The 20468-nt window shown below is 39.3% G+C and overlaps 1 protein-coding gene across 5 annotated transcripts in view; it reads left to right on the forward strand.

The window, feature by feature from the left end:
• Positions 1–474: 474 nt before the first annotated feature.
• LOC109421775 (histone acetyltransferase KAT6A) overlaps positions 475–20468 on the forward strand; it is a 42839-nt gene continuing 22845 nt past the window's right edge. Inside the window, exons 1-6 of one of the 5 annotated variants that reach the window (XM_062851704.1) lie at positions 7835–8279; positions 9046–9617; positions 9711–10039; positions 10099–10209; positions 18266–18468; positions 19873–19992. In XM_062851704.1, coding sequence (XP_062707688.1) covers positions 8189–8279; positions 9046–9617; positions 9711–10039; positions 10099–10209; positions 18266–18468; positions 19873–19992 — 1426 coding nt within the window. In that variant the 5' untranslated portion in view covers positions 7835–8188. Of the gene's footprint in view, positions 900–7834; positions 8280–9021; positions 9618–9710; positions 10040–10098; positions 10210–18265; positions 19993–20468 lie in introns of those variants that run through there. The other 4 variants (XM_062851703.1, XM_062851702.1, XM_062851701.1 and 1 more) reach the window with 4 other exon arrangements.

A 20468-nucleotide genomic window follows, 5' to 3' on the forward strand; every position in this document is an offset into this window, starting at 1 on the left:
TAATTGCAAAAACTTGTCAAATTTTGCAATTAGCGGACTTGCAATTAAAAAGCTTTGCAACGAGCGGGTTTGCAACGATCGAACGGACGCTGTACTCACTTTTGACAGTTATTGCGAAAGTTCAACACTGAGTCAAAAACATTCAGTTTAGAGTAGTTTCGAACGAGCGTGTAGGATCCGGAATAAAGCAACGCTTTATTATTTCTTGAGCGATTCCTTGCCTGAATTTTCCACGCATCAAAATAGGCCAAGGAATTTCTTGCGATCCATTAGTTGGAAACCCCTTGAATTTAACACAACCCCACTGCTGGGTAAAAAGTTCAGGCCGATGAGGTGCAGGCGGTTTACTTATTTTTTTTTTAAGACAATGAGCCATTTTACTGTATTTGGGTAGTTTCGGGTTAGCGTGTACATTTGGCGGGTTTGGACAGCTGTCAAAGGCGGGCAAAATGGTTTTTAATTTTAAGTTATTTGTTTGGCATCACTGCCGCGAAGGTAAACCCACTCGCTGCGCGGTCTTCATTTCACAAATGAAAAAATTAGCCATTTTGTCAAAGAAGTACGCAGTGGAAGTGCGATGTGTGTATCAATAAAATAACAATTCTATGGAAATTGAATATCGATTAATTGGTTGAAAATCGTTTGGTGAAAGCTCAGTGAATGCTAGCAGAACAGAATTTGGCGAAGAAAACCTCAAGGGCGGGGTTAATTAGTGGTATTTGTGAATACGAAATCAAAATCAGTAGAGGTTGTCTGCGGAAGGACTTGGCCACCAGAGAAAAATTGCCGTCGGCCAAAAAGATTCATAGAAGTGGCCTTAGATCAATGGATCAAACAGATTAATACGCTCAAAATTAGTTGGCTGGATTGCACATAGTGTCGTTTTACGGGCATTGCAGGTGAGTGGTGCGCGAAAAATGCCTTTTTTCGTCGACATTTTTGTGAGGCAGAAAGTTCTTATGTGCAAGATGGCTGCCGTCGGCATGTCCATTCGGCTGTAAATTCATTATGAATAATACTCGTTTATAGAGGGGCTGTTCATAAATGACATTCGTATCAATGGCCTATAGTGTTGTTGTTTTTGGAGAGTGATTATCTTTGCAGGTAGTTTCGAATCAGCAGAAAAGTTTCGATTGCATGAAGTGTAAGATGAATCAAATCTAGTAATGCTTTCCAATAAGAAACGATAGAACGTTGGGAACTTTTGGGACTCCTTCTTTGTTAGTTCACATAAACAAAATATAATGTTTACAAAATGATAATATTGTGCTATCATGTGAATGTTAGTTGAAAGCATTAATTTGGCTGTGTATTAAAAGTTACTACGAATAAAAATTCAAATTGTGAAGTTCTTGAGAACCGTTTGAACCACATAAATTTTACAATATTGAAAAACAAATGCCCAAATAATAGCAAACCGTTAACACCAATGTTTTAGGCGTAAAATTGTTTATCCAGCTAGATACGACTCAGGAACTTAGCAATGCTCAATTTCCAAAAAAGATGATTTCCTTCTAACATCTATTGTGTATTGTAGCAAGGCAGTTGCATATTAAGCTGTTAGTACACAGGGTCAAATATTTGTCCAAAAAGAAATCAATGCCCAAATATCTTGTTTGACTCGATCAAATTTTCATTTAGTGTCAAACTGATGTTGTTTCTTGAGTTCTTTCCTTGTCAAATATTTGACCCTGTGTACTAAACCTTAGATTGGGTCAACAAGGTCATTTTTTTTTAGAACAAAGCTTCGCTTCCTTTTAACGTTCAAAATAACCGCAATATTTGGGGGCGAATGCTGGCCTCTGGACTTGGGTTTTATTTTCCAGGAAGCTTTGATTGAATAAACTATTAAACTATTTGAATTTAGGCATGAGTCCGATGTGCTTTGCAGTAATGATTGGATTAGCTCTGTGTGGGTTTCGTAATTGTAATTGTAATTTTTATTACATAATGTAGTGTATGTGAAGAATTGGCATTAAGTTAAAATTCACAAATACAAAAAAAAAAACAAAAAAAAAACATAATGTGGTGTTTCAATCATGACAGTTATACTAATAATGATCCTTATTAACACACCGCCTACTCAGCGGTCTGCTAAACTACCACATCTCCTTTTCTTCAAAGGAAAACGTTTATTTTAGCTTTTAGCATCAGCTACACGATCAGTTACTTATGCTAAGACTCCATATGTGCAACTGATTTCAGCGGGTTTCATATTTCCGTTACTTTGGGTTTCATTGCACGCTAGACCAATTGCTAAACTATATACTATTTCTTCCTACGGGGAAGAAATGCCGCAGCTACCTTCAAAAGGTGAACTTCTCAGAATGTGGAGTTAATTTGTCCACTCTGCTTGACAGTTCTATCACAGTTCTATCAAATCTGATTACAGGTCGGACTCGATTATCCGGAGATTCGATTATCCGGAATTTTAGACTCGATTATCCAGAGTATTTTTTATTGAGATTTTTTAAATATGTATTTTAATGCAGAAATTCAAAATCGTTTAATATTATAATACTGTGCTGACCCGATTTTGGGAGGCCTCAATTGCGATTTCTCCAGATATTGTCGGTTTTCTGATCCGATTGTGTTAGTTTTTTTTACAAGAAAAATGTTTTACATTCAGCATACCATTTTACAATCAATGTTAACATAAATTGATATATTTTGGAATCATATACAAATTACGTAACAAACAAATCTCCCATTACTTTTGAAAAGAGCCAAACAATTTAAAAATTCTTTGCTTCTTTAAATGCTAAATTTGCGACTGTTTTCAAAATATAATTTACGGTACCCTTTGATAACAGACGCCAATCCAAGAATTTCCAAAACAATGTCTGCAGAGATTCCTTCGGTTATTACTGCTGGGATTCCTCTAGAATTTCCAGAGATTTTTTAATGATGAATTCCCGGTACAGACTTCCAGCGGTTTGAAGCATCCAAATAAGATGAATTCCTCTTGGTATTCCTCCAAGAATTCAGTATGGAATCCTTCAGTCCGCCTGGGATCTCTTCAGGAATTACTGCTGCAGATTTTTCCTTACCTTCCTTTACCTAGAATACCACCAGGGTTTCCGTTATAAATTTCCTAAGAATTATTCTTGCGTTTCTTGGAAAGATTTCTCGCGAGATTTTTCTAAAGTTTGCTCCAGAATTGCTGTTAGTGGAGCATAAGAAGTCCTTTAGGGAGGAAGTCCCAAAAGTACTGCTGGAATTTCCCCAAGGATTATTCCAGGAGCTCATTTTCCTTGAATTTCTGCAGAAACTCGTGCTTGGATTTCTACAGAGTTTCTTCCAGACATTCTTCAAGATATTTTTAGGGATTTCTCCAGGAACTCCCAGATACCCGAGCAACCAATACTCCAAAACCTCCATTTAGGTAATGAGTCGGGACTGCCTAAATAGTATTTTTACCTGAATGGATTCCGTTTATTATTATGTTTCCAGTTCAAAACCGAATTAGCGACATTTTTTCTTCGACTTCCGCTGCCTTTGCCTTGCGTTAAACACAATGTCGGAAGTGGGGCGCTGTATAGAGCACCAGGTGTACAATACAGCGCCCCACTTCCGACATTGTGTTTAACGCAAGGCAAAAGCAGCGGAAGTCAAAGAAAAAATGTCGCTAATTCGGTTTTGAACTGGAAACATAATACCTAAATGAAGTACATGGTTGCAAAGAAGTTTAATAAGGGAGAGAGACTTGAATAGGAGATTTAAAGAGGATCATGCGGAGTTTCAGAGAACTTTCAAGGGATTTTCAGGAGGGGAGGGGCTGCAGGGGCGTTTTCGGGAGTTTTGGAGGGTCTCAGGTGACAATTGTCATTCAAATGACTAGTTGGGCACGGACGTGGGCACGGAACACAAAAACCCTGCAAAATTCCGCCAGACTGAAAAAATATTGAATGTTGGGTCAAATTTATCGTATGTTGGGGCACGGGTTAGGTGGCCAAAATAAAAATAGGTGAATGATAGGTTAATGTTGGGTATGACGTCATCAATGATAGTAAAAGCGTTAAACCACATATTATGCTTCCTAGCTGGGGCTCAATTGAATGATATATGCCTTTACTGAAGCTGGAGCTGATTATCAATTGCATGAGTGGTTGCCTATCTCATCTGGAAACATCGTTTGGTACTGACATTTCGCCACACTGAAGGGGGTGGGGGGTTAGTTGAGGTACATCTCTTAAGGACAAACGTCTTGAAATCCCGCTTCAACAGTGTATCAGAACTTCAGACGCACAAGTCTCAAGAAGCAAGCTTCAAACAACAGTGCCTTTTATTATTCTGTTCTTGCTCTCTCGTAATAAGCTTAAAATAAGAAGATCAGGAGCGCTGGTTTTGTATACGAAGAGATTTGTGCGCTTGAAATCGTGAGTAGGTGCCAAAGTCGGCCATTGTGGCGGCCATTTTGGGATTCTAACAAGTCTGTCCTTAACACTGGAAACCAACCCCTCCCCCCTCACCAATATCACAACTTCAGTAAACCAACCTTATAAAGAGGATAGATAAAATGATCAGGACATGCAAAATTTTCACTTTTCAAAAAATATTCAACTAGTTAGCTATAATTTATCGAAAAAAGCATCACATATTCTCAAATTTTCACTGTAAGTTCATCAACTAGTTGTGTATCAGTGGTCCAAATTTGGATAAGATCGGGTTATTTTCCACGAAGTTATGAAGATTCTTGAAAAAGGTATAATTATCCGATAGCCAACTTTGAGTTGTTATATGTATCTCCGGATTCAATGAATCGAATGCAATGAAATTTTGACCATTTATGACTTATAGGGTGGGGTGGGGCAAGATGGGTCGCGGGGCAAGATGGGTCAGTGCTATTTTCGGACGCATTACTCATGTTTTGATTATGTTAATAATTTTGTTAGATGACCAGCACGTATATACAAAAGTTTGAGGCATTGATTGAAAAAATATCCACTCTCATTGGAAATAAAAAATAAAATGGTTTTTAGCCACTTTTCTTATGCGATACATTCCATATAATCTCGGCCGCGGGGCAAGGTGGGTCACCTTCAATTTTGAACGTATTTTTGGAGCATTCAAAAGTTATTTATTTTTTATTACAAGACTATCTCATAAATGACTTCAATCAAGCGGAACGAACGCTTAAAATTATAATATAAAATTATGATAATTTTTTAGTGAAAACATCGATTTTCAAGTCGCCTTAGGACCAGTCAAATCGTAAAGATTTTTATATTCCAAATAAATTTATAAAATGTTTACTAGTAGCTCTTGTTTACTCAGTATGGATATGGAGCATATATGAATGCGGAACAAAACTTATATTTTGACGTTTTTCGTTGAGAAAATGTGAATTACTTAAAAGGTGACCCATCTTGCCCCGCATTTTTTTCACGGCGCAAAATCGAGCACTTTTTAAAACTACTTGTTTAACATCATATTTTGTATTTAATGAACTTTTTATCGACTTTTAGCATAGCTAACTAGTGTATTAAAGAGTAGCGGACGAATACAAACCAATACAATTTGTATTTACACAGTTATGATGATCCATCCTTAGGTGACCCATCTTGCCCCGCCCCACCCTATAATTAGCTTTGAAAAACCATTGTTTTAACTTAAAAGTCCCAACATACCCGCCAATAAATTGAAAAAGTAATGGGATGCATATTAAAAATAGACCAAGTTACTAAAAAATTATGAAATAAATGAAATCTCTATAACTTTTTCTCTTGTTAAAAATTACAGGTTTAGTCAAACATTTTTCAGAGTTCATTACATAAGTCATGAATGGTCAAAATTTCATTGAATTCGGTTCATTGAATCCGGAGATACTTATAACAGCTCAAAGTTGGCTATCGGATAAATATACCCTTTTCAAAAATCTTAACTTCGTGGAGAATAACCCGATCTTTTCTAAATTTGGACCATTGATACACAACTAGTTGATGAACTTACAGTGAAAATTTGAGAATATGTGATGCTTTTTTCAAAAAGTTACAGCTAGTTGAACATTTTTTGAAAAGTGAAAATTATGCCTGTCCCGATCATTTTGTCTATCCCCTGTATCTAATCTTAAATACTTCAACTGTTCTGAACACAATCAAATTCTATTTAGGTAACGTTACCTAAATAGCAGGCATCAAATTTCTCACTCACGTGATCGGATTCCTCGGATTTATCCACCTCCGCGATCATGATTTTTCACTGCATGAGATGAAAAATAAAAGTCTCTCCCTCCAGCGCTCGCGATAATTCTATTTCTCTCAATGCACAACTCACGGATAAACAACAGAGCATCAAATTTTTCACTCCGTCTCCAAGTCACATAATGTCTCCACCGATGCACGAGATCAATTATTTTGACGTTAAGTACTGCCGTGTTTACATTAATTGTTCTTGTTTTCATGGCCATCTACAAAACACGGAACTGCTCAGACGTCAACCGGGTGAAAACATGGGTTGATACAGACTTAGCAACCATTTTCTCCTGCAAGAACAGACGTGAGCGCTAGTTGGAGAGAGCATACTTTTGTCACGCCAAAAAGCCGGAGTGAGAGCCTTTTCAATCGTCTATGGGTGCAAGGAAAATATCACAGGCTGCTTTATCCGGATAATATCGCTGTGTGATAGATCGTTACTCGCGTGAGTGAGGGAAAATTTGGATGCCTGCTAAATAGAGGGATCTAAATAGATTTGGAATGGATCCTACCTAAATGGAGGTTTGAGTGTAACTCGTTGAGGTATTTTTGTCGATGACTATACCTTGTCTTGGTATGATATCTAATTCGTTCGGATATAGACCTTCAGGATGCTGTCCATGGATTCCTCTGGGGATTTTTCAAGATTTTTTTACAGAAATCTTTTATGAATTACAGCAACCTCTCTAAGGATTCATCCAGTGATTTTTCCAGGGGCAAATCAAGAAATTCATTTAGAGAATTTTACAAATATTGTAATCGTTTTTATATTAAGCGTGTTTTTGCGGAATAGACATTACCGCTCTCAGTACTACGTGTGTATCATTTGCCCAAAATTAACATAAACCACAACCACAAGTCTTCGTGTGATATCCCCGTCTTGTTGTTTCACTTGTCCACTTCGGTGTCTTTATTTGATAACCCAGTCTTGTTGCTCCACTTGTCCACTTCGTGTCCCTTTGAAAATCGTCTGTATGTATCTTTACAGGTTGTTTGTCCACTCTACGTTTGACCAGCAGCAATACGCCACACCAAGCTGTCACGTGTCAACGAAAACCCCCAACACCCTATCCCTTCCTCAAATAAGGGAGAACAAAACCTAACCTCGACCAAACCGCGAGTTTTTCGTTTCCCCAAAACTAACATAGTTTATAAGACAAAAACATGAAATTGTAAATAGTTTTAACTGAATTCGGCTCCGTTATGCCTGTTGGCGCATGAGCCTTAAGTAAATGATTAAGTAAAAAAACCTTCACAATCGCTCTTCAACTGTATTGTTTTTTTTTTTGATAGAATCAAAACCTTTTTATGGAGCTCAAAATTCACAAAAATAACTTTGCCGATTTTGTCAGCCTAAAATACAACCAAGGTCCCACTGTATGCAATATTCCAAAGGGACGCCTATAACTTACGTCACGCTTTACGAGGAGAGGGGGAATTCAACATGGAGTGATGACCAATACAAAAAGCTTCAGGGGTCTTATTAAACAGTAGTCATACTGGAAAGGAAAAAAATAACAATTCTGTGTTACGTAATTTATGGACGTCCCCTAATTCAAATTTCTGGCTACGTCACTGCTTCATGCACATAAATTAACAAAAACATATACTTTTCCATTAATATTTTTTTCGTGATTCGATTATCCGGAGTGAAATAAAAATCAATACTCCGGATAATCGAGTCCGACCTGTAATAGCTTCATAGACTTCACATGAGACTGAGGGTGGACATGACTAATGGCTAATACATCTATGGGAGGGAAAATGCAAAATTTTGATTAACTACTTAGGCACAATGTAAAAACTAGTGTTAAATTGGGCAACATAGAACATAGCCTATTCTCCGTCTAAACATTGGTCATTGTAAAGATGAAATTTGACTAACGGGTTCAGCCTTGACAAATAAGCTGTCACGCAGCTCCAACGGAAAACCCTTAAAAAAGATATCAAATTATGCTATTGACATGTTGTTTTAAGCTCTTCAAGAAGAACTCATGAATGACAAAATAAGTTATGATAATAAAGTGTGTTATTCTTTTGTTTTTGGTTTGCCATTCATCTCTACCCGGGATATGCTGGGAAAAGGTAAAAGTAGATAAACATAAACACTATAGTTTACCTATAGGTATAGAGAGCGAACTGGCCAAGGATTGTACAGTATGCGTCAGGAAAAAATGCGAAAGTGTTTTTCAACTTCAAACCTCATTTTCGTCCGTTTGACATTAACCAATCTATGTTTCAACGTTCCATGATCTATAATAGGCTAGTTTTCTGAAAAGTTAATTAAAAAATTTCCCATTTTGGTCACTAACCTTTACAGGGCGGCGCCTGAAGATGAAGACAACCAGAATTTTCAAACCGCAGAAAATCGAACAGGTCGCTAAATTTCGCATCTGATAAAACAAAATTTTTGATTTTCTCTACAATATCATCAAATATATGTACTTATTTCATCTGGTATGTATGTGAAACTACATGGCTGTGGATCAGTGTGGTCTGGTTGTTCATCGAATTTGAGCTAATTTTGTTACTGTTATAGTCATTTTGTTTAATGACCATTGGGCGCGCAGTTTATTGATATCCGCTTATTAGGCCTACATTATCACATGTTAAACATCAAATGTGTTCATTTTTATTCTTCAGTGCTAGAATATAGACATTGACTGATACACTGTCATGAAAAAATAGTCATATATATATATCCCATATTTAGCGTGTAATAGTGCCTTGAACTTTTAGCATTTTTTCCTGCCGCACCCTGTATCTAAGATTTTCTGCGTACAAATCAGCAATGAATTCAAGTAAAAAATCAAATTATTTCTTGCAGTAATATTGAATCGTTCTGTTCTAGGCGTGAAAATGCGTGAAAACTCTGACGACGTCAGCCCTCAGGTCTGGAAGGAGTGGATTCTTGAAGCAATACGACGGATTCGTTGCCAAAAGCAGCGTCCTAGTGTTCAGAGGATATGTCAAGCAATCGGTAGTCATCACAAATTCCATGAGGACATTGTAGCAGAAAAACTCGAGGAAGCCGTGGAAGCAGGAGCAGTACTGAAAGTTTATAACAAAGGACTGCATTCGTACAAGGCTCCCACAAACACACAAAGACGTGTGGTGTTGGTCACGAATGACAGTGACTTGTCGAGACTAGTGGTGAAGGCCGTGCGAGATCTTGGAGAGTGTGACGGATCTAGTTTGAAGTCCATCGAAAATTATGTTCAACAGACTAATAATTTGAATATTAGTAGCGGAACGGATTTTGGCTTGGTAATCAAAAATTCAGTCAGGACCGCATCGGAGGAAGGAAGCCTACTTCATGAAGCTAAACTGTACAAACTTGGAAGCCTAGATAAACCGTTGCTTAAACGAAAGTCTTTATCACCTAAGAAAAAAGAGAGAATGTTGAGTGAAGCTTCGACAAAGGTATGTTCTTGAATACAGTATTTGTAGTTATTATCACCGAACCAAGATGTATCAAACTTTGCGAACTACAAGTATACATTTTTTTTGTTATAGAAAACCTTAAACATAGTTTGCGTCGAGTGCCTCGGCACGGAAGCTAAAGGTCCATCTGGATTGCCGGAACCTTTGAGTTCATGCAACGGTTGTGGTATGTCACTGCATAATAAATGTGCTAACGGAGATGACACTACGGTACCTTTGGCTGCATTAGTGAAGAAAGGCAATAAGTGGTACTGTGAAGAATGCAAATCATGCGATAGTTGTTCCACACAGAACGAAAAAGGGCCATGCGTCCTTAGTTGTAACTATTGTCTGAAGAACTTTCATTTCACATGTATGGACCCAGTAATCGTAGACCCTAATAAACTGAAATCAGTTTGGAGGTAAGAAGAAAGATAAAATTAATGACATATCATACATCTATAATATGTTGTTCTTCCAGTTGTTCTTCTTGCATGACACTGTACAGTCAGAAAATCAAATCGGAAATGGAAAGCACACCACAGTCAAAGAAGCGACATGAAACAGATAAGGAAGAGAAGAAGAAAAAGAGGTAAGTTGATATTTATATGCAAGAAATTCTTCGATTACTCTCTCAAATAGGTGTGTGAAGGGCCCATATAGCCGAGGCGGTAAACAGGTTCGATTCCCGGTCGGTCCATGATCTTTTCGTAAAGGAAATTTCCTTGACTTCCTTGGGCATAGAGTATCTTCATGCCTGCCACACGATATACACATGCAAAATGGTCATTGGCAGAGGAAGCTCTCAGTTAATAACTGTGGAAGTGCTCATAGAACACTAAGCTGAGAAGCAGGCTTTGTCCCAGTGAGGACGTTACGCCAGGAAGAAGAAGAAGAAGGTGTGTGAAGATTGGCTTAAAAATAAGTCATACAAAAATGTATTTTCAGTTGGGTTTTAGTTGAGAATAAACAATAACATTATGCTTAGTTTTCGGCTACAGATTTATCAAATCTCTTCTCCGTAACCGAATCCTCGCATTTTTCCTTTGACACCACAACTACTTTCTACTACACTGAAGTTTTTTTTAACGACGGTAATGGTACCGTAAAAAACCGCGTTATTTTAAAAAACGTCGTAAACGGCGACGTAGTTCACATGTTTGTCGAACTTCAGCTTCTTGTCGAACAGCACTCCAAGATATGTGACTGCATCTTCCCATGTAGTTGGCTGACCATTGACCGTAATCGACCTGCGGGGAAGGTGTCGAGCAGCACGCCTCTTCGTGAAGAAAATCGACTGCGTTTTTCCTGCGTTCAATTTGATTCGCCACTTCCGTTGGAACTCCTGGAGATTGTTCATCGCCGCTTGGAGGTGAGTAACGACTATTTGCGGATCTTTGTCCGACGCTAGGAAAGCCGTGTCATCCGCAAAGAATGCGTATGATACACCGTCTACCATCAGTACGTCAGAAGTGAGGACGTTGTAGAGAATCGGGTTCAGGACTGATCCTTGAGGCACGCCAAAGTGGATGTTGTGGGTGCTGGAGTTTTCACCATTCACGGCAACCGTGAAAGTACGATTAGAAAGGAACGATTGCACAATCTTGACCAGGTAGAGTTGGAGATTCGAGCGGAAGAGCTTGTACACGACAGCGTCTTGCCACACGGAGTCGTAGGCTTTTTCCACGTCGAGAAGAATCATGCCAGTCGATTTACCGGTTCGAAATCGTTGAGTGTCCCGTTCTGAAACCGAACTGCTCCGCTGGAATGACTTCTTCCGTTTCCAGGTGACGGTTTAGTCGTGCGAGGATTACCCTTTCAAAAACTTTGTTAGGCTGCTCAGCAGACTTATCGGTCGGTAATTACCTGGATTGGTGATGTCCTTGTTTGCCTTCGGGATGGCTATCACGTTGGCGTGTTTCCAACCGGTAGAAAACTACCCTAAGGCCAGGCATGCGTTGAAAACTTTGGTCAGAACGACCAATCCTTTTCTTGGCAGGTGCTTGAGGCAGGTGTTCCCGATTCCATCCTGTCCGGGAGATTTTCGATTTTTCAGCCTGCTGATGATTGATTTCACCTCTTTCGGCTTTACCAGGGTAGCGTTAGGAACGGGAGGGCTTGCACCGCGAATTTGGTCGATGGTGATATCCACCGCCGCCGAAGTTTCCGGATCACCTGGCTCTTCGTTGTTATGAGTGGCAGCGAACGAGGCAGCGAACGCTTCGGCTTTCTGTGACGGACTCACTACGAGATTACCGTTGACGTTCAGCGGGGGGCTGTACTTGACCGTGTTCCGGAGGCTGCGCGTTAACTTCCAGAATTTGTTGCTGCCGTTATCCAGGTTCTTCAGCATCGAACCAAAGTTCCTGTATCGGTGCTCTGCACTTTTGGTGCTGATAACGTTGTTCAGATGCTTTACAACCACACCAACCAGCATGAAATGGCTTTGCTCTCGTCTAATTTATATTTTCCAAGAATATCAGCACCGAAAAGAGTGTATTTATGCGTGTAAACTTGATTTTTGCAACAGTGAGATATTGGGTCATGAGCGGCTAGTGGTACACTGACGGTATACAAATAGTTCTATGATTATGATATCTAAATGTTATCAGTTAGCGAAATGGACCCGCACAACATTAGGACTCCCCACGATAATCTAATATGCCCAGTCAGACACCTGAATGAGCAATGTGGGTCAATGTGTGGGCATGCAATTGAGGGTTTGTAATATTTGTAGGAAAACACGTCTAGCTTGATGAAAGAAGTTCTTTATTATGACAAATTGTGCTTTGATACATCAACGCCTACTACAGCTCGGCCATCTTGACACAGCACATCGTCCTCGATGTGAACATTCGCTTTCCCAACGAAATCTTCATCAAAACTTCAAATCAACTCTGCTCAGGTTCTCCTTCAGTTCATTCTGCAATCCCCAGACTCCTCTCGTAATCTTGGTACGAGAGTAATTCTGCAATCAGCTTGTATTGTAGTTCTTCTCTGAACAGATTTTCATTTTTGTATCTACTGATTACAAACAGTCGATTTTTCATGGCTCCACCGTTCGAACGGCAACGTGAAATCGGCTCTTGCGGGATGTGATCCAGATCTTGCACAGCCACCTCGAAAGAATACTTGAAATTTCGATTGTATTATTTCAGGATAAACGTTCCGATCCCACTTCTGAAATTTTTTTTTTTTTTTTTTTTTTATCTATTTCGTTTATTTCAAGGCTCACCCGCCGTGTACAGCTTTACAGAGCCGCAATTCATGTTTTACAATTTTTATTGTAATTAAAAACTTTTCTATTTTGGCAAACGATGGTTTCCGAATGACCGGTGTTTGGGGAACACTGGTCCGAGCACATTTTTTTGACTTCAAGATCTTCTTTATTCCGCTTCGATCGTCGTCGCTTGTTTGTAGCTCCATTGTAATCTGTCGATGAGCTCGATGTATTATCGTCGATATCAGTCCACTCGTCGTCGTTTTGTTGCTTTTCTTTGATGCCTGCAGAGGCTACAGGCAATGATGATGTTGGTTGATCGTTATTGATGGGAGGAAAGTCTTCCGGATTAAACAGCCCGTCGGTTGAATTCGATGGTACGGATGAGGATTTGTTGGGGATATGGGTGCTCGATTGCAGACATCTTTTGCCTGGGTGAGTCGGTTGGCCGCAATAACGGCATGATTTAGGCTGATTTTCGTAAGAAACCATGGTGTCTTCGATGCCGATTGTGATGAAGGAAGGAATATCACGGAGCAAGTTCATCCGTAAAACTCGCACACCGTTTGGTATCCCGGGGAAATAATGTTTCCAGGTCTCATTTCGGATGGTAATAACTTCTCCAAATTTCAGCATGTAGTCCCGGATGGTGGAGTGGCTCATGGACGGGGGAAGGTTGTGCAACCTAACCGTCACCGCAGCACAGTCCACGTAGACAGGAACTAGAAATTCTGCACCCGCACAAAGCATTTTACGCTTCCAATTATGTTGCGATTGGTAGCGTGAAGCAATATCATACGACTTCATTTCTAAAAGGACGCAGTTGCGGAGATGATGCAACTGAATGCTAATTACATCCGCGTAATTGAGCTTCAACTCATTCTCCAAAAAATGTTGCACCTTTGCAACATCTGGTCGTGTTGGGAGAACACTGAAATCGATCACCAGGGTATTTTTACGCGCACTGCACATTTTCCCACCGGCACGAAACAATAGCGAGGGATATGAATAAATGCGTCCGTCGTGTGTGATGGTTGACTATCGACTGACACTTCTGAAATTGTAGGAAAACACGTCTAGCTTGATGAAAGAAGTTCTTTATTATGACAAATTGTGCTTTGATACATCAACGCCTACTACATATTCTCCGAGGCTTTCGAAATCCAATAGGGCGCGTCTGGGGATTGCAGATAGGGGGAAAAGGGAATCTCCTATGGTGCTGTAGTACGTATAAATGACCTAATTCTATGGGAACTCGATCTTTTTTGTGCATTGTTTATTAACTTATTTTTTCTAAACTTGAAAAGGTTTTGAAGACAAACATGAGATGAGAAAATTACCTACTTTATAGAAAAGTCACATCAGCAAAGCTTTTAGGTACATATGCAAATGTTATCCATTGGGTCATGTATGGCAATGATTGATTATGTATGGCAATGATCAGGGCGCAAAATTTTCGAGCAGACGAGCTGAAGTTCACCGTGCGGCAATTTTCATTCACTTGCCTGCATATTCATATTCAGCTGCTCGATACTCGTTTGTCAACTGAATGAAAATCAATGAATATTTGTAAACATCTTACAAAGTGTTAAATTGCTGATAAAATATTAACGTTTCGATTACATTTAACGGTGCTTTACACAGATCTTTTCCCATTTGATTGTTGTGGAGTGTTTTTGGAAGGAATCGTAGCCATAAACGTAGGTAATTATGAAGATGTTTCTCGATCGACTTCATATTCAATGACTACGAATTGACTGACTGTGTGAAGAGGGAGAGCGAAAATGAATTTGTTTGTTTTGAATATTCAGTGCAGAATCATTCAAATTCGTGCTGTTTTCAGTCAATGACTATGAACATTTTGCACCCTGGCAATGATTGATTCTTACATAGTAGGGGTACTACAGGACCACGCGGACAATTCTATTAAAAGCTTAATTGGGTTCTTTAGGGGTATCCGGATTATTCCATAATCGGATTCTCCGCCCAACTATTAGTCGAAATCCAAAATTTCATAATTTTCGGAGTCCAGGAACTATTTTTAAAACGCATTTAATTTAAATTCCGCTGAAGCACCCAACACTGCTTCTGCAACACCACCGGTAGCCTCTTATGTAGTCTCATTCTATTTTGTACTGCTTACGAGACCCCCGGAAATGATTCCGGAACATTACCGGTATATTTAAATGTGGAGTTTATGAAAACTGTTAATCAGGTTACCCGCAATTAAAAACACTACCGGTGGTAACTTCTATGGATTGTGCCTATTTTCTTATTATCCATGCATCAGGTTACTGACAAAAAAGTGATTTGATGTACCGCAAGCATGGGTTTGATTCACTTTTATATATGTCCATTTCCAGTGGGACACTCTTAACCGGTTCCGGAAAATTTACATGGTTCATTTTTACATTTGACCAATTCCGACGGGACACCTGAAACCTGGTTGTGGAACACTAGCGGTGGCCTCTTACGTAATCTCAGCTAATTTTCTTAATAACCGTTCATCAGCTTACGAAAAAACCGCGATTTGATGAAGCGCATGCATGGAGTTTGGTTCCCTTTTACATTTGACCACATCCGGAGGGACACCGGGAACCGATTCCGGGACACTACTAGTTCTCCCAAGTATGATCTGAGATATTTTTTCCTTTTAATCGTTCATCAGGATAGGTACTTTAAATGTGTCGCGATTTTTTGTTTTTTTTTGCATTCGGCCACTTTTAGCGAGGCACCTCGAACCGATTCCGGAACACTATCAGTAGTTTCTAATGTGGGCTTTGCTTATTTTTTTGCTGATCGTACAAATTATCGAAAAGGCTACGATTTGATGTGTCGCATGTATGAATTAGGCCACTTCCGGCGGGACATCAGGAACTGGTTTCGTGATGCTACCGCTTCACTGCCCATATTCGCATAGTCGATGTAACCACCACTGGCAATGCCACCGTACAAAAGCTAATACCTAACGCATGTGCATATTTGGGACCAGTTTTATTCAATAGATCACAAGATCTAACCCTTAGTTAGATGTCAACGTGGTAAAAATCTTGAAATTTGTATTTATTCATTGTTAAAATTCCAAAAGCATGTTGAAAAGTACAGTGGCGCTTACATCGACTATGCGAATATGGGCAGTTCAGATATGATCCGAAACCGGTTCCGTAACACTACCGGTTCAGATATAGTACACGACTATTTTCCTATTTACCGTTCATCAGGTTATAGAAAAAGCTGCGATTTGATGTGTCGCATGCATGTGTTTGGTTTACTATAATATTTGGCCGCTTCTGGCGGGATACCCGGAACCGGTTCCGGAACACTACCAGATCAGATATGGTCAGAGACTATTTCCCTGTTTACCACTCATCAGTTACAGAAAAAGCGGTGATTATATGTGTCGCATACATGGGTTTGTTTCACTTTTATATTTGGCCACTTCCGGTGGGACACCCGGAACCGGTTCAGATATAGTCTGCCACTATTTTCCTGCTTACCGTTCATCAGATAATCGAAAATGCCGTGGTTTGATGGGTCGCATGCATGGGTTTGTTGCAATTTCATATCTGGCCCTTTCCTGGGGTACTGGTCCGGAACACCTAAATGGCCATAACTCCGGAACGGCTGGACTGATTCAAACCATTTTCAATAGGAAACAATGGGACAATATTCCGCGTCCATTGAAATATAAAGCGTTGAAATCGGATGATATTTACTATCCAAAATTTGATGTGTCGCATGTATGAATTAGGCCACTTCCGGCGGGACAGCACAGCTGATGTATCGATCGTGTTATGTGCATTGCATATAACTCCGATTGCGCAAGTGTCATTTAGTTTTATTAGAAGGCTTTTCAATCGGAACTGTTTATGATATGATACGTATAACGATTCATTTGAAGTGAACGTGTCAGACTAGGGGTAAAATGTATGTGTAGCGTCTGATACAATAGGCTCTTAGAAATATTTCAGTGTACTAGATCGCCTCTGAACGATTTGAATTACGTCATCAAAAAAACTGTCAGATTTCCGGATGATATCACCTTCTAAATGTTGTACACCGTGGTTACGACTGCACGGTAAAAATTCTGCACGCTCAATGTAATGCCTGGTTTACATTGTTCAACTGAAACGAAAATTCCACTTGCTAACTTCTCAAAGATGTTCAATCCAATGGAATGATGTGTTTAGACTGAGCAAATGACTTGAGTGTTCACTTGAATGCTCTTGAATGCATCTCAGTTGAAGCAAGTGTTTTCATTGTTCAACTCGTGCGGAGCGTAAGCACACTGAATTGAATTCATCTCACTGACAGATGACTTGAATTCAGCTTACATGAATCGCGGGTTTAGACGGGGCAAGTGAGACGATTTCGTTTGACTTGAATGAAAAAGTTCAACATGTTCAACTTTCGGTCAAGTCAAGTGAGTTGCTCATGTGAGATGAATGGTGGTGTTTACACGTTCAATTTGCATTCAATTGGGCATTTTCCATTGACTTGAATCAAGTCACTTGCACTGTCTAAACCAGGCATAAGGGAAAAATCCCTTAACTATTCAACATCCGAATCAGCATGATCAGAAAGGCTTTTCCTTTGAAATCTCTATGCTGTCAGTGTTGATTTGATAACCAAAACAAACCCACCGGAGAAATCAACTAAAAATCACTTCAATTTGCACTAGTGTACAAAGCAGTACGATCCAAAGTGAAAAGCTGTTGATTTGATAATGACTGTTTTGGGTATGAAAGTAAATATAGATGATAGGTGGTAGAATGTGTTTCGCTTCGAATCGAACCTCTGTAACAGGTATGAAGTAGTGTAGTGGTAAAACAGATGATCGTGAATCTCAAGGTCCTGATATCGAATCTGGGTGCGGTTAGCAGCACTTTTTTTTAATTCTTTATTCGAATTCAAAACATTGTCAACAACGAATTGAAGTGAAGTTCAATTAAAATTGAAGAGGCATTGGATGTTCCTTTTCGAATGATATTTAATTGATAACAAACTGATTAAACAGTAGTGCGAATTCAAGTGCCAATCCGTTCATATCACAGTGCAGATTTTTTACCGTGTGAAAAAAAAAACTTCATCGCCCGAAGACATGATTGCATGATGCGTGCTCTTCGCGAAGATCAGAAAACCATTCGCCACGAGTAGCTTCGTGAACTTGCGCATCTGACTTTGCGCAGGTCCAAACTTTGCGCATTTTTGCAAAATAACGAAAAAAATAACTAAATGTTAATATTTTTACAGTTTAATCATTGCACTAGCATTGTGTAAACAAAAAAAAATATTTGTGGAATATTTAATTGTTATAAAATCTTTGTTTATGTTGATTAAAAAACAAAAAACACACAAAAACGTCACATTTGATGCAGGATTCTCCATCCTATCCCTATCAATAATTTTTTTGTGTTTCATTTTTCAGATCTGTTCTGGACAACCAATCGTTGCATGAGACGCCATCGATGCCAAAACATATGGCATCGCCTATGCCAGGAAGCTCTTGTGCTTCAGTGAAAACACCAAAAGCGTGCTCTTCGTCTAAAATTAACAATCCACGTCGTATCAAGCAGCAGCAGTCCCAGCTATCGCCGCCAGAACCTGTGGAACGGATCGAGGAATTGCCCGGTAAACATTTCAATAAATTTACTTCTACTATTGTACCAAACCCGATGATGATGACGGCGATGTCCAGAACTACTGGTAACAATGACAACAATTTGTTTTTAAACCAACCAACAAGCTTGTTTTTTCGTAAGCAGACAGTTTTACCACTGTCGGCATCAAACAAGCACCATTTGTTGAACAACTCCGATCGTGTGTCATGCGAAAAGCAGTCAAAATCTCGTTTTTCTGCTTTAAACAGTAAGAAAGCAAAACCAAAACCAAGGTCTGAAAACGAAAGAATGCAAAGTGATACACATTTTTCGAAACAACTGAATGAATCATTCCAGTACACTGACACCAGCAGTGCGAGCGATGAAGATGCTGAAAAAACATTCAAATACAGACGCAACCGGGGAGAAAAATCGACGAATGTCTATGACGGAAACTGCCGTGCCGTTCATTTGTCTGAATCATCATCTGAATCGACTAGCAGTAATAACGAATTACACAACTATACGACAAGTGACAGTTGTAGCTCGAGTTCAGATAGCTCTAATGATTCTGAGGAAAGTGGAAGCTCGGATGCTGAGAAACCAACGAAAATAAAAAGTTCTAGCAATTATGATACCAGTCAAAACTTTTGGCCTGGCATTAACAGTCAGCTTGGTTCGTTATCTGTCAGGGTAGCTCCACGTCTTGGCGTTGATAGCCAAAAATGCTCCATGCCATTTGTGGGCAGTATACTAACTACTAATGAATCGTGGGGCTTTGCCGCCGAGGCTAAGAAAAATATTGACATTTTTAGTCACACATCTAAAACTCCAATGACAAAAAGTGATAACAAAACATCAGCTGTAACATACAAGAAGATTGATCAATCCACAAAGCAAAATAAAGATAAGTTCAAGACAAATGAAAATTCAAGGCATTACTTTTCCCCAAACAACAATTTGTCTGACAAGAAAAATAGCTTACAAAGCACTTCGACAAACGACCCTAGGTCAAATAAAAAAATGCTTACAGATTCTAAAAGTACCTGCGGGAGCAATGATCAGCGCCACCCGATGAAACGGAAACAAATAGAGCACATTGCTAAGCATGACAATAAGAGAGATTCGGGAACCTGCAGTAAGAGTACTATTCTAAGTCGGTGCTTTTCTTCCTTGAGGCACAATCAGCAAGTGTCTAAAGAAAACTACAACCTTTTTATGAGCTCGATCGGAGAAGAAGGAATGCCTGAAAAATTGTCTCCCAGTAAATTGGTGAAAAAGGCCATCAATGAGAAGCACTTTGAACAGCACCACAAATCTCACCTGACCAACAACGATCCACAGATCATAAAAATGTACAACACTACGAAAGCACTCAGTTGTTCTAGTCTCTCTGGTAGTAGTAGTAGTAATGTTATTGTATCTATACCAACAGTTGGTTGTAATTCCGTCGCATCCAAGAATAGTGAATACAATGCTGTCCCGGCTGGAAAAGCTAATGCATCTGGCACATTACACCATCTGCCGCCACACAGCATATCTCCCTCTAGAATGGGTAAGAACATACAAAATTCATATGACGATTGACTAAACATATTAGTATCTAGTGATATACATTTTTGGTGTTTTATCAATATTAAAAAAATCACTGCGAATTTCTTATTGCCATGCCTTTTATAAACAAAAGTAGCAACCCTATAAAGGCTACTGTTTCTCTTCTTATGAGATAAATTTTTCATCCTATGGAGTTTCTGTCTTTTTAGTATATCTGTGAGCAAAACGAGCCCACGATATGCGCGGCGATTTAATAACGCCTGGAGAACACTTGGTTGGCACAGTCATTTGGCAGATATTAAATATGACCGAAAGGCAAGTGGCAGAATAGTATTGATAATACTTTTTTAGCTGTTTAAAATACTGCTGTTTAAAATAGCTGTTGAAAAAAAAATCAAAAATTTGTATGTGATGCATATGAGACAGTATTAGTGTGATCAACAATGAAAGCTTATTATTATATTTACGGAGTTCGCT

This window comes from Aedes albopictus, chromosome 2 (assembly GCF_035046485.1).
Source record: "Aedes albopictus strain Foshan chromosome 2, AalbF5, whole genome shotgun sequence".
Classification (NCBI taxonomy): domain Eukaryota; kingdom Metazoa; phylum Arthropoda; class Insecta; order Diptera; family Culicidae; genus Aedes; species Aedes albopictus.